Source organism: Lynx rufus, unplaced genomic scaffold (genome assembly GCF_022079265.1).
Source record: "Lynx rufus isolate CCGP_SWC_20201006 ecotype Redwood Valley unplaced genomic scaffold, mLynRuf1.p SCAF_6, whole genome shotgun sequence".
Taxonomy (NCBI): Eukaryota; Metazoa; Chordata; class Mammalia; order Carnivora; family Felidae; genus Lynx; species Lynx rufus.
Genome location: NW_025814878.1, coordinates 96,942,199 through 96,957,113, shown reverse-complemented (window position 1 = coordinate 96,957,113; position 14,915 = coordinate 96,942,199). Strand labels below are relative to the sequence as shown.

The window sequence follows — 14,915 nt, the reverse complement described above, 5'->3', positions numbered from 1 at the left end:
TAGAAGTCTTTTCCCCAGTCCCTATAAGAATTATCATCACCCTCCTCAGGATTCAAGTTTTAGCTTATAGCTCTTTGGAATTATGATAGGTAGTGCTTTTGTCCCTCAAGGCAAAGATCGTATCTGTTTCACCTTAGCAATCCAGGAATCCAGCCTACTACTTAAATTCATTACATGTACATTCTTTCAATAAATGAATGAACAAATGAACTGAAAACAGTTGTTTTAGAAAAATTTCTTCCTTCAGGCTTTTCACTTTAAGGTACTGAAATATAACATCTTCAACAATCCAAAATATAGAATACTCATAAGAATACAGACTTAATTTAAAAAAGTCTTGAGAATTTATGTCTATAAATGACTCTCTGAGTTTTTATTCTTATCTTCAGAAGCAAACAGATTATGTGACTCAGTGGAAGTAGATTAACATTTGCAATACACGCGCTAGAGATCAGCCCTTGTTTAGATGTTTTTATAATTAGTACTTACCCATAGCCAGTGATTCCCTTTGACTGAGTTACCAGTAAGGCGCCAATAGTTGTATTCAGAACATTCTCTAGTACTCCAGTTTGTTGAGCAGTGATAATCTGGTGAGCCAAATTCTGTAATTTCTTACTTGATAAAGATGAAATCAGTCCAGTGCTCCTTATTGTTGCCAGGTCACCAATTTCAATGACTACTACTTTTGAGATGGTTTCCATAGTAGTTGGTGGCGGGATCCTATATGAGCTCGTTTCCATCATGAGAGGCCTACGTTGACCAACTCTGTAATGACTGGCACAAGTCACAGTTGGGCAATTGAGCTTTCTCTTTGCTTTATTGTCAGCAATGGCCTTTAAGGTTGCTTCACTGCCAGGCATCTCATGAATAAATCTGATTTGGTTTTGGCTAACTTGCAAGAAGTCAGTTAGTCTTTCAAGGATGAGGATTTCCCAGCCTTTTTCTAGGACTGGAAATATCACAGTGAAGGCCAAATGAATGGAAACACCTGAGCGTATTTCAATAGGCTCTTGTCCTTGTAGGACAACATACAAGAGGTTATCCAAGATGCTGAAATAGTTGGAACCAGAAGACTCATCCAGCAATGAGGAAGTTGATTGAACCAGAACAGGTGGAATGAAACTTTTCCCTATGAAAACACGGGGGCTCTGGAGTTCATGGTAGAATATAGCTAAGAGAAGCTTGGAGGTATTTTTGTTCCCCGACAGAAGAAAACGCAAAACTTGGGGAGTCTGATCCACAAAGCACACCTTGGTGATTTCCTTGATGGGTAAAATGGAATAGAAACTAGATACAGACCCTAAAGTAGAACAAGGGGTATTGGCATTTACACTACTAAAGGTGTCAACAAAACCATTAGTAACAGATACAACTGGATATAACTTCTGCATTGTCCAAGTGGCATCAGCATTGTCAAGAATTAAGATCACCTGGTCAGTTTGTTTGCAGATGTAGCCTTGTATGAAGGGTTGGTATGTGCATTTCTGTTCTTCTCTAAATGTACCTATAAAATAAAGGAAAATAAGTGATGTATAAACTACAATCTCTCAAAGATAATTTGTAATCCATTACTCTTATTATCATCTGTAACCTCATGAAACATTTATTAAACTTTTAAGTGTGTTAGATACTGACTATGCAAAGCAGTCTGGGTAAAATATGAAAGGATAAAATATGTTACATCACCTGTATTATTTAAAGGTAATAATGGACATAATAGCTAGGTGAAAAAAGAATTGAATAAGTAAAATTATTAAGGAAAAGGAATAATCACTAAGGCCTCCATAGTGGGAAAAGGATAGGGGAGATGGGCATAGTAATATTTGAGTCAATGAAAAAAGAGGTAGATTGAGGGGGCTGGAAAAGAGATTTTATAGAGATATATTAAAATTGAAGAGATATACTGAGTCCAGATTGTGAAAGAGTTTGGATTTCAGACTATATAATTTACTCATTCTCTTTTTTTCCAAGCATGAAGAGTAAAAACAATACAAAAGGAAAAGAAGAAAGTAGCAATTTGGGGAGTCCTGACATTAAATAGAGCCCAAGTTGAGGATTATTGGGGCTAATCAAGACATTTAGACAAACAGCGTTGTCCATTATTCCCATAATTCCTTTCATTTTTTTTAAAAGTAGACTCCATGCCTAACATGGGACTCGAATTCACAACCCCAAGATTAAGAGTTGTATGCTCTACTGACTGAGCCAGCCAGTCACCCCATATTCCCACCATTCCTAATCCACTTGTCTCTGAACCATGAGTAATTCTTATTCTGAATCTACAGGGATAGTTTAACTTCTAACAAACAGAATTCCTTCAATTTAAAAGCAATATTCACAAAATTATGTTGTGTTATTTTCAAGATATTTTAATTTTCCTTCAAGTGCAATGTCATCAATTTAGCCTAAGGATTGGAACAAAAAAAATCTAATTATTATTAATGGAGGGTGTACTACATTTGGGCATGATACCTCCTCTGTATCATACCTTCCATATGATATGTGCCAAAGCTGCCTATGATATTAATAAATTTAATTACCTAAGTGTTGCTTTAGGAGTAGGCCACATTGCATACTTGTGCCTCAACAATAATAGCAACAGTAGTACAAAATACGAGTCAATATTTCAAACTGAATAATAATGAAATTCTAGCATACCAAATTTGTTTGATTAAGTGCTTATATTACAAAAGAATTGTGTAAAAGCAATATATTAATGTTCTGCCTTACAAATACAAATTTAGCAAACAAGTAAAGCAAATCCAGAGTAATGAGGAGAAAGGAAATAATAAGTATAACAACAGAAGTCAGTGAAATAGAAAAGAGAGAAACAAAGAAACAAAAACATAGAAAGTAAAGCTAAAATTTGGTTCTTGGAAAACATCAACAAATTAGTTAACCACCACCACCCCCCCCAACCCCCCGCTAGACTGATCAAGATAAAAAGAAAGAAGGGTGCCTGGGTAGCTCAGTCAGTCAAGAGTCCAACTCTTGATTTTGGCTCAGGCCATGATCACACAGTTCATGAGATCAAGCCCTGTGTTGACTCTGCATTGACAGCAAGGAGTCTGCTTAGAATTCTCTCTCTGCCGCTCCCCTGCTCACACTTGCTTTGTCTCTCTCTCTCTCTCTCTGAAAATAAACAAATAAACTTAAAAAAAAGATAAAAGAAATCATAAATCAATTTCAGGGAGGAAAGGATTATTACTACAGACCCTACAGACAAAGGTTTAGACTATTACAGACTTCATGCCAACAAATTCAGCAATTAAGAGGAAACAGACAAATAGAAAACAGACACATGATAAAACAGAAAATTCATATTGCTCTAATTTTCTTAAGTAAATTGAGTTTACTAAATTGACTACTAAGTTATTAATTTAGAGATTTAATTATCAAATATAAAAGAATGGCCACTTTTACATAATATGTTTTCTCCCTGTGGTCATATAATATGGAAACACTAATGTTAAATCACGAATTGTTTTCAAATGCATCACACCAGTCTGAAGGGAATTAATTGCTTGATCTTAACAGACATGGAAATTGTGCCCTGAGATTCTGATACAACGGTCTCTACTATAGATACATCATTTTCAAATAAGATAGTTAGGTAGACTTCCCTCATGAAAAACCCTTCAATCACACTAGTTCCCCTTTTCTAGACTTTACAAATTTTTTTCCTTGTTTTAACACATTTTTTTCCAGTCATGTTGATTCCTGTTGATTAATCATTCACCTTTCCATTCAGTTTTATAGATCTCTGATTTTGTTCTCCCTTCTTTTGATTCAGGAGATATATTGTCTTTTAAAGTCATCTCTACAGATCGCTAAATTTTTGGAAGTGTCCCTAAATAAAATAATCACTCTCTTAGTTGAAATGATTCTCAATCATTCTCTGCTATTAGCTATATGTAGTTTGATAAATTATATAGACTTAGTAGGCATCAGTGTCCTTAAGGTGTTATTTCTCAAGACCAGGGACTATATCTCCTATTTAAATTACCACAGGGCTTAACACCCTAACTCAAACACAGTAGATGCTTCTTACTATGTATTAGTTGATTGGTGTGTAAGAACTCTTATTTTTCAAATATGTTTTATCTATTCTTGCCAGGTATCTAGTTATAAGATTATTAGTCTATAGCTTGAATACATTTTAAACCAACATATAACAATAATAACTAAATATACTACAAAAAAATATTGTGAGAATTGCCCCCTGAGTTGGTGCTAATACATGAGATAGCTGAATACTTTGAGAAATCCATCTATTTTCACATGAAACCTTAAGATTGAAATTATGACTGATTACATTTATATTAATTTTCTTATGTTCCTAAATTACATTGATTTGACCCTAAAAGAATTCTGTTGTGACAAAGCATTTTTTCCTTGACTAATTCATTAAATAAATACATATGGAGAAACTTGAGGTTTTATTTATTTCTATTCCTGATGTCAGGTGCCTTCCAAAGCTAAAATTTAAAAAAAATGGGATGATTTATAATGTAATTCAAATATTCTTTTATATAATAAGGTATAGGAGCTACACTAGTAGAATGCACACCTTCAAAGTAGTCCTGTGATAGAGTTCTTTTCATTCATTTATTTTTATTTATGACTCCGAGAAGCTAGTCCACTAGACGGCTGGACTCCCAAGCCATCTCTACCCTCAGCATCCAAAGCTCCCTATTCCCTTTTTCAGCAATGACATTGAAGGGAGAAGAATATGATAAACAACCTATGTTGCAGGTGATACCTTAAGAGGAAGAATAGGAAGGAGAAAAGAAGGGTTTGAATAGGAAGGGTAAGAGAAGGTTTGAATGCACAAGTTCCAGAAAGCACAATCTGTGCTTAATGTCTGTGTTGCAAAGCACATGTACACACTGGAGGATCTAGGACTCAGGCCCATGAACAAGCTCAGGAATAAGATGAGAGAAGTCACTGTCAAATTTTCATAATCTGTTGGAATTTTGTATGAGTTAGATTATGAACCCCAGAAACCCAGGCAAGAAGTTTAATAAACATTTGCTGAATTCCTTTTGCATACTTAATCTGTTACCAGGAAGAAGATTTTGTCACTATGTCACTTCTCTCTTCACTGTTAGGAGTGAGTTACCTTCTCATTATTAAGCACTGTGATGTGATTAAAGATTAAATGCCAGGCACATATGGCTACTCAGATATGCAGGAATTACTTGTTTATTTAAACTTAGTTATCTTTCTTATTCAGATTAACTAGTGCAATGCCAATTATATGCATTGTGTCTAATCCTAATGTCTTCCTTTTTTATATTTTGAAACTGTGTGTGAATATTTTACTTTAAAAGGAACACATGCTTTCTGATGTCTGAGACATTTGGTTGGAGACTTACCACTATGACCTCCATGAAGTCAAATTACTATTTCCTAAGTAAAAAAAAAAATCATGAAGCATTGGTTATTATAAAATATTATCTCTATGCTTTCCTTCCAATACCCCCATAAAATGGAACACATACCTGTTTGATCCAATTTCAGTATAAACATTTAAATTATTTGTTTCAGTTCTTCTTGACAAAATATAAAACAAACAGGACACTTTTTTCTCCAAAATCAAATACCCTACAATTTTTGCTATCCTATGAATAACACTATAGAAACCTATAATAAATAATGTATTAATGGGGAGACTTCATGGCTCAGTCAGTTGTATGTCTGACTTGATTTCAGCTCAGGTCATGGCTAGGGACATGGGATTGAATACTGCATTGGGCTCTATGCTGAGCATTGAACCTGGTTGGGTTTCATGTTTGTTCTCATTCTCTCTCTCTCTCTCTCCCTCCCCTCCCCCCCTCTCACCCCCACTGCCCCTCTTCCCCGCTCATGCTCGCTATCTCCCTTTCTCTAAAATAATAATAATAATAATAACAACGCATTAATTATATTTCAAGGCTTTCCAGCTTAGGAAAGAGTGATTTCTAGCCCACATGTCTCAGAAATCAGAGCTGAGTTTGTTTGACAGTAGCAGGAGAAAGATGATTGGGATGTGATTGCCCCAACTCTTTGTAAAGCAAATAAAGCTACACACAAATAACAATTACCCACTGAGAAAATAAATTATTTACATGGTGGATAAATTATTATAGTTAAGTAGAAAATTTTTCTTTCTTAAGGAAGTTAAAACAGACAAAACCAAAACCAAAACAATTCCACTAAACCATTATATAGTCATCTCTGGTAGTAAAGGCTCACTTCTAGTAGGAATTTCTGCCTTAGAGTTGTGACAGTTAGGATTCTATAAAAAGGAAAAGCCTTATGCAAGCTTTAAGGTAGGTTCTTTTAAAATGATACTTAATTTTATTGAAGTACATCAATCTAGCATTCAAGATAAGATTGTGAAAAGCAGCTAGTGCATAACTATGATAATTCAGAGCTTCATAACATGTACTATGAACTTGTGTTTAGACTTGTATTTAGACCTTAGCTGAAATTCTGCAGATTAATAGAGAACCCATAAAAAGGGAGAGACTGGTATTGGGGAAAGTGGAAGAATGACAGAGTAAACTTGAGAAGCTAAGGGAGAACAGTGTCCCAAGCCTTTTAAAAACACGTGGGATATGGTAGGTCAAAAGACTCCATGTCTTCTGGAGCAGAAAGACAGACAGAAAGTGTTTGTGCAGATAGAGATGGAAGACTGAAAGCACTCATTGGCTGGGACATGTGAGGCAAGACAAGGTCATCAACTGGAAGTGTGAGGATGTATATTGGGGGCTGGGGATGTGTGAAGAGAGGATGGGTAGAATACTTGCAGATTGAGAAAATTTGAAATGGTCATTGCAAGAGGGGTGAACTCAGTCTTTCTGTATTTTAGTGCTTGTACAATAAGTGAATGCTATTGAAAATGAGAAATAGGGCGCCTGGGTGGCTCAGTCGGTTAAGCATCCGACTTCAGTTCAGGTCATGATCTCGCGGTTTGTGGATTCGAGCCCCACATCGGGCTCTGTGCAGACAGTTCAGATTCTGTGTCTCCTTCTCTCTCTGCCCCTCCCATGCTCATGCTCTGTCTCTCAATAATAAACATTAAAAAAATTAAAATGACAAATAAATGTAAACCTCAGAAGTACTATAAACATGATAAAAATCTAGGGAAAATTAATATTATTAACTAATTACCCAGCATATCACAGTATTACTTTTTCCTATTTTTTGGTTGCACACTTTTGTGTTGCTTTTTAAAATGACAACAATGTTGTAATATCTTCTACAGGAGGATAGAAAGGTAATTCAGTCTTGCCTTTAACCTGGAAGATTGACATTTATTTTCTATCACTAGTAGTTCAGAAAAGTTACTTTTAGCTTCACAACTAATGACTGGTAATGCATCAATGTTTAGAGTTATTGTCAAATGTGGGAAATTCCTTACAAAGTTTTTGTCATGTAGGAGAGCTGTAATACCTGGATAAATTTTTATAGAGTAACTTTTGTGGCATTGTCATTCAAAAACATACTTCTCTACTTCTCACTTTCTTCTCATGCCTTAGAATACAGTCATAACACATGAGACCTAGGGGCTGGCTCCCATGTGTCACAGCATGGGTGAGCTGACATAAGTGGCTAGTAAGAACTTTATATGGAAGTGAATTGGGGATGCCTGGGTGGCTCACTCAGTTGAGTGTCCAACTCTTGGTTTTGGCTAGAGAGCAATAGCTGCAGAGAGGGGCAGAGGGAGAGAGAATCCTAACTAGGCTCCACACTCAGCTCAGAGACCTACACAGAGCTCGATTCCACAACCCTGGGATCATGACCTGAGCCAAAATCAAGAGTTGGACTCTCAACCAACTGAGCCTCCCAGGCACCCCCAGGAAGTCAAATTTCCATCTGTATCAACTAGCCTAGGATTATCAAACAATAACCTTTGAAACAATCAGCCCCAAACAGTTAGCATTTGATTAATAACTACTGACTTCCCTAATTATCTTCCCCATTTCCAACTTAGCACCAAATGAAAAAAGCCAAATACGTGTCTCTAATTAATCACATAGGATGCCCCATTTCTAATTAGCCTGCCTCCAACTTCACTGTGCCAACAACAGCATCCAATCACCATATACCTGAAGTCTTCCTTTTTTTTCGACCATAAAGCTTTCTCAGTCTCTGCCTTTAAGTCTCTGCCAAATGCAAGTGATGATAGCTAATTCCCTTGCAATAGAAAACTAAGAATAAATAGCCTTTGCTTATTCTCATTTGGGTAGTCTATATTTCCACAAAAGTCAAGGTTTTGGATGAGTTATTCACCTTGATAAGAGTGGTTGCAGAGTTAAAATGGAGAAGGAAACTGTGAACTAGTTTCCATGGCTTTCAGGATGAAAAACAGTGCCTACTATGTGAAATAACACACATATCAAGTAGGGAGAGCAGGTAATCAGTCTAATGACATCAGCCTCAGAGAAGCAGGGGATTTTTACTTAGTGTTAAAGAGCACTCCATGAAAATGGAAAAGTTTGTTGACTCCAGTTCCAGAGTTCCACACAGTACCAGGAGCAAGATTTGGAGAAAGAGAGTCAAAGGTTGGGTAAGCCTATGAAAGAATCAGGAAAGAGATGTGTATTCTGGAGATGTAGATTGTGGTGTTGACTGAAGAAAGAAGGGATGCTATGCAAAATATTTTGTACCCTGATACTCTCTAAGGTGGTGTGGAAGTTGGTAAGTATCAGATGGGTCTTATAGATTTCACAGCGTGTCAGTGGGGGACTCTGGTTACTACTTAAATAAGTCTCAGGTACCTAGATGGTGAAGACCCAGGGTTGTTTCAGCTAATATAAAATGGTTGCTCAGGAGAGCTTCAGGTACAGAAATATCTGACAGGAAGTCCACAGACTAATGGAAATGGTACCTGGAAGGGGGACAGGATGGAATAGGGATTAGAATGGCAGAGAAGACTTATTATTTCACTACAAAGATGCCCTCAAGCCCTAAGGTTGGTGGCCCTTCTTCTCTATTACTTTCCTTCCTTCCTTCCTTTCTCTTTCCCTTCCTTCCTCCTTTACTAAAATTTCCTCACAGCACATTTTATTACCTCTAGTTCATAGACAGAAAAAATGACTCACAATTTTGCCTCACATAATTACTTAGTAATAGTAATGAGGAAAAGGGGGAAGAGAAAAGCACACTTGTAGACTTCTACCTATGCTTCTGGAAAAATTAAACATAATCCAAATGACTTCATTTTGGCTTGTATTTAGATGCAGGGTCAGCTGTGATGAGTAATACTAGTAGATAAGTTCTGTAATCATCAGGAATTCTCTCTACACAGTCTTGTGAAAGCAACTCACCGAGAGGTTTCAGTTATTTGTCATATCACATACTTGGTGAGAGTCCATTTGCTTTTGTATACTGCCACTTGGGCTTTTTAACATTTTAGCATACGATTCCTGAAGTCTAAACATATAGCTACAGGGGCACCTAGGTGGCTCAGTTGGTTAAGCATCTGACTTCAGTTCAGGTTGTGATCTCATGGCTTGGGAGTTCAAGACCCACATAAGGCTCAGCACTGACAGTATGGAGTCTGCTTCAGATTCTCTGTCTCCCTCTCTCTCTCTCTGCCCCTCCCCCCACTCACACACTCTCTCTCAAATATAAATATTTAAAATAAAATAAAATCATATAGCCACAAATTTAACAAATCACGTCTAAAGACTGTAACATTGATTATGCAGTTTTATAGCCAAACTTGGAAACCTGGTGTTCATAAATAAGAAATTTTATTTTTATTTCTCCAGCCATTAGCAATGATTAAGAGACTGGGTGGTTTATCAGTATCTTTCCATCCACATTCCTATGTCATCTTCAGAGTTAATCAATTCTAGTATTTTAATTTTGATGTGAGGCAAAAATAAAGCACAGGTAAGCAATGCCTTGGGGTCCCAGAGCTGCTAAGCGAGTGTAGTTCTTAATTGTAGAAGAGAATACACACTAACCACTTAAGAGAGGTGTGCACAAAGCCAGTAGATATCATCATGCACTGCCCCGGCCACAGCTGACAAAAGCCCATGGTGGCAGTCTACCTTCCCTTCTAAATAGCATTTCATCATTTCTTCCTCTAGATTTCTTTCCCTCTTGGTTCCCTCAGTTGGGGAAGGTTTAGTTTTAAGTAATGATCATCCTTCTCACTTGTTTCTGTCTTTTCTTTTCCCACCTCTCCAAATGGCCTTATCTGCCAGTCACAATTTTTGTGGTCTGCAATTCTGATCACTTTTAAATGAAACCCATGCTGGCTTTGGTAATCATAATGTCATTTACAATTTACCACTAAACACGTTTATTCAGTTAGTAGCACACTGGAGAAAGAGAACTCCATATGAACTCACCGTGAAAGGCCTAATCTGATTATTTCCTCATGAAAATCCAGGCAGGGGTGCTTGTAAGAGGGGCTGAGAGGAGAAGGGGAAAAAAGCAAGGTCTGGCCACAGCTGACTTTCATAATCAATGGGAATAGATAAGTGGCACAGCCTGTCAGGGGCGGCCACCCAGTCACCCCAGGGCATTCTTCTCAAAAAGGCAAGAGTGGACAGGACTTAATAAATGCTGAGTGACCAGTGAGTATTGGTTTGGCATATGCTATTGCATTCAAGGTGGACAAGCACAGTGATAAAGTCCAGAAGCTCTTCTGTAAGTGAGGGAAATTAGATTAAGCAGGTTGTATTTGTGTGTGCATGTGTGCACATGAGCCCTTGCTTTGTGTATACTTTAACATTCTAAAATATCCTAGACATACACTATGCTCCATCCACCTTTCTCTAGATTGGAAACCACAGACCTAAACCATAGACCTAAACACCAGGAAAGGAAGCGAGTTAGTTATGTCCGGTGATGGAGGGGAAAGAGGAAGGGGTGTGTGTGTGTGTGTGTGTGTGTGTGTGTGCGCGCGCGTGCGCGCGCGCGCTCAGGTTGCTTCCAGGGTTCTAACAAATATTAACTTTGTGTCAATATTTGTCCTTCCTGTCGTGAAATGAGGATTTTCCACCTCATTTCACATTTGAAAAGAAAATATGCCAAAGGGGTCGTCTTTGCTAGGAAAAAAAATTAAAAGAAAAGGAAAAAAAGAAACAACTTCTATCTTTTATTTAGAAAAATGGGTCAGAAGGAAAGAAAAAAAGTATTTTTAAAATAAATGTTTTGACTCAAAGGCACATAAAATCCTTCCATCTTCCCCTTTCAACAAAAGGGAAAAATTTATATGTTTAAAATTGAATGAAATACATCAACATTAATGATTTTTTTCCTCGAGGTTAACATCACCATTTCCCTCAATAATTTTTTTAGCCATTTTGTGATAGATTTCCCAATTTGTAGTACAGTAAAGTATAGGAGATTTTGACAAAAACAAAATATATAATCATTCTCTTATTTTCAAGAAACGAAAAGAAATCATTTACAATTCTTTTCTGTCAAACAACATTTACACCTCATTATTTCTAATTTAACAAATATATATGGCCACAGATCAAATAAAGTGTAGACAGGTTGAATTTATCCCCATTTATATATGTTATTGTAGACCCTCAGGCTATGAAGAGTAAAACTCCAAAATCTCAAAGCTGTGTTCCTAACTAAATACACGGAGAGTAACTGAAATCTTGGAAAGAAGTATTTAAAAAAGTATTTTGTTCATACTAGAAATAATAGACAAAAATTGTCCACTTTTTTAGAATGGGGAATTCTAGTTAAATGTTTAAAAAAAACTTCAAAAAATAATGGCTGTGTGTTATATTTACATGGTGAACTTAGAATGGTGTCTTTATGCATCATAGATTCAATGTAGATGACAGAAACATAAGCTTGCTAATTTGGAGTCTAGAATTAGAGGTATGTAAAGTCTATTGAGTGACCACAATATGGTGTACTAGTGAGTATAAAAGAGATAAGGTAGATATGCTTGCACATACACTCATTGACACAGATAGTATTACAAGAAAATGTAATTTGAGAAACTTAAAGTTCATTAAATTAAAAAATTAGTGTATTTAGAATTCAGATCTAGGAGCTTCAAAATTAAGGTATTTCCACGTTGTCTTTCATAATTTGTTGAACAGTGGTGCTTAGGAACATAGTCTCCCCTGACATCATTCTAACTGAAAAAGCATTCTTGTTAGAATGGTGATTGGTATAGTGAAGTGGCTTCCAATCCATGGGAGTTATGAGGGGGTGGAAAAGAGAAATCCAAGTGCGGAGATAGCAGTATAGGACTATAGGACTACAGATACTGCACAGGAGGGGTGCCTTGGTGGCTCAGTCAGTTTAAGGGTCTGACTTCAGCTCAGGTCATGATCTCGCAGTCCCTGAGTTTGAGCCCCATGTCAGGCTCTGTGCTGATAGCTCAGAGCCTGGAGCCTGCTTCAGATTCTGTGTCTCCTCCTCTCTGCCCTTCCTCTGCTTGCTCTTTGTCTCTCTCCCTCAAAAATAAGTAAATGTTAAAAAAAAATACTGCACAGGAACAGCAAGCTGGAAGTTGTTAGAGGACAAATACATATGTCTGCAGGCATAATGGGCAGATGGACTTCAGGGGCTACAGATTATACTAGGATTTGCCACAACTTCATGAACAATCTCACCAGAATTCTTGAACCTGTGTCTATTTTCAATAGGAATACATTTCCAATCTAATCTGAGAAAAATAGAAAACTATATAAAACCAACCATTACATGAAGGAAGGATGCCTGTAAGGCTTTCTGTGAAAGGTCTTTCTGTCTTTATTAAGTTCTTTTGATGAATATTTCCAAATACTTGTTTTCTTTTTATACAGGTGTGACTTTGAGGGGAAAAATGATCAGGAGATTAAGTGATAAAATGACAATGAAGATGAGGGAAGAGCATCAGATTCATATCAAATAGACCCTTCTTCTGAATCAATCATTTTTAAATTAAAAAAAAAAGTTGTATCGATAAAGTCCATACAAATTTCAGAAGACTATTTTGTATTACTTTACCATATTGAAATGTCATGTATATTTTGGTTAAAATAAGTGGCTTAGAAATGTTTTTGTATCTTTGTTATGTGTTGTATTATGATTTGCCCTGCAAACACCAGTGGGCATGTATGGTCTCAATTATGACTTTTATTCTTTGAATACTACATTGAAAACAGCCAAAGCAAATGCAAGGGTTAAGAGATCAGGTTTTCTAGCCAGAGAGATTGTCATTGGACTTCCTAGCTGCAAAACCACAGTCAAGTTACTTATCCATTGACTCAGTTAACTCATTTATAAAAGGGATTGAAAATAACACCCAATCCATTGGCAGATGGACAGGAATAAATGAGATGATATACGTGCAGAGTCGATAAAAAACACATGTTAATAAATATAAGCTGCTACATTAACCATAATCAAACAAGGAGTATTTTTAAAGATAGTTTGCACCCTTCTTTTATGGCACTATCCTTATCTCAAACTATTAACATTTGCCTTGTAGTCTGAAACCACATCTAGAGGTGTTGCAAGCATTCATGATGAACAGTGTTGAAAAGATAGAAGTTACAGGTGAATAAAATGCTAAAATGTAGACATACTATCTAAAATTTTAGAAAATATGTGCAGAAAGAAATACACGCACACACACACATACATGTCTCTAAGATATCTATTTTTTTCCACCAATAAAGACATCAATAAAAACCTGCAAAATTGAAGGTGGTTTCAACCCTTTAATCGAATCTTAACTTTCCCCTTATTCTTTTGGAAATACTCTCCACCTCTCTCCCCCTTTCTCTCCACCCTCGGATTTCTTTTTTGCTAGCAAACCTTGCCTGCCATCTTTGAACAAAGTGATGTTCATGGTTAGATTACAGGCAGGGGCAGCCAACAGCATTCTTTACAAATACAGGCTGAACACACTCTTTCCCCGGAATGATAAACCTATCACCTCTCCCGCCCTCAGTTTGAAGCGGCAGCAGTAATTCTGTTGGATGCCAAAACTAAAATCAATGTGCCTGTGCCATGCCCAGCTCTGAGCTGTGGCTGTAATGAGATTTGAATGGGAAGCCCCGGACACAATAAATCTGCGCCATATGTGACCATTTCCTGTGTCAGTTCCTTTCTCATAACCAGTGGAGACTTTTTTCCCCTCTCATGACCCCACACCATGACTCTGAAATCTTTCATGGCTGCTTATGGGCCTCGGGCTTTTTACAGCAGTTGTATAAATAAATGAATTTGACAGCAAACATCATAACAGTTAGCAGTAATGTGTGTTTGCCACAAGTGCCTATACTACTCACTGGAGAAATGGCAGAGGAAACAGCTTGTTTTGTTACCTAAACAAAAGTAGTTTCGTTTGACAAGTGCTGAAAGAATTAGTCAAATAAACTTGAAATCCACTAGGACTGTTTCTGCCAATTCTCCCTGCCAGTGAAATGTTCCCAGCTCCTCTGTGCCCATGACTCACAAGAGATAAATTTCCCTCTTTTATTCTGAGATAAAGATCTGGGCTGGGAATACAAAACCTTTGCCTGATATTTTATATTAATCTCCTTTGCAAGGCAAGACTGTCATTTAGGGGAACTCAGGTACAGCAAAGAGTTTCCAAAGGAACTTGTGGCAGACAGACCAAGGAAGATAGTTCAGGTAGGTAGGAGGGGAGGTGACAGTAATGACCCACCCCACTGATTACCTGTTGAAAGCAAATTGGAGGTTATGAGGGTTTCCTTTTCCTTCACATTTCCTACATTCAAGAAACAAAAATCTCTACACCAGAAAGTTGCTAAAAGAAAGCAACTTCATTTTCCCTGTATCTCCACAGTCCCAGGAAAATGAAGTTGCCTATACTGGGGGAATTTGTGGTCAATTTAGATAAGCACAAAAAAGCATAGATTTTTCTCAGTCATATGGATTGGTTGTCTATAAGTCCTTAAATTTTTCTACTCCTCTATGGG

At 37.0% G+C, this 14,915-nt stretch overlaps 1 protein-coding gene across 1 annotated transcript in view; it reads right to left on the bottom strand.

The window, feature by feature from the left end:
• The window catches only part of PKHD1 (PKHD1 ciliary IPT domain containing fibrocystin/polyductin), a 484,216-nt gene that overhangs the window by 63,224 nt on the left and 406,077 nt on the right, over nt 1-14,915 (bottom strand). The window contains exon 60 of the mRNA XM_047102754.1: nt 490-1,504. Within this exon, the coding sequence (XP_046958710.1) occupies nt 490-1,504 (1,015 nt within the window). The remainder of the gene's footprint in view (nt 1-489; nt 1,505-14,915) is intronic.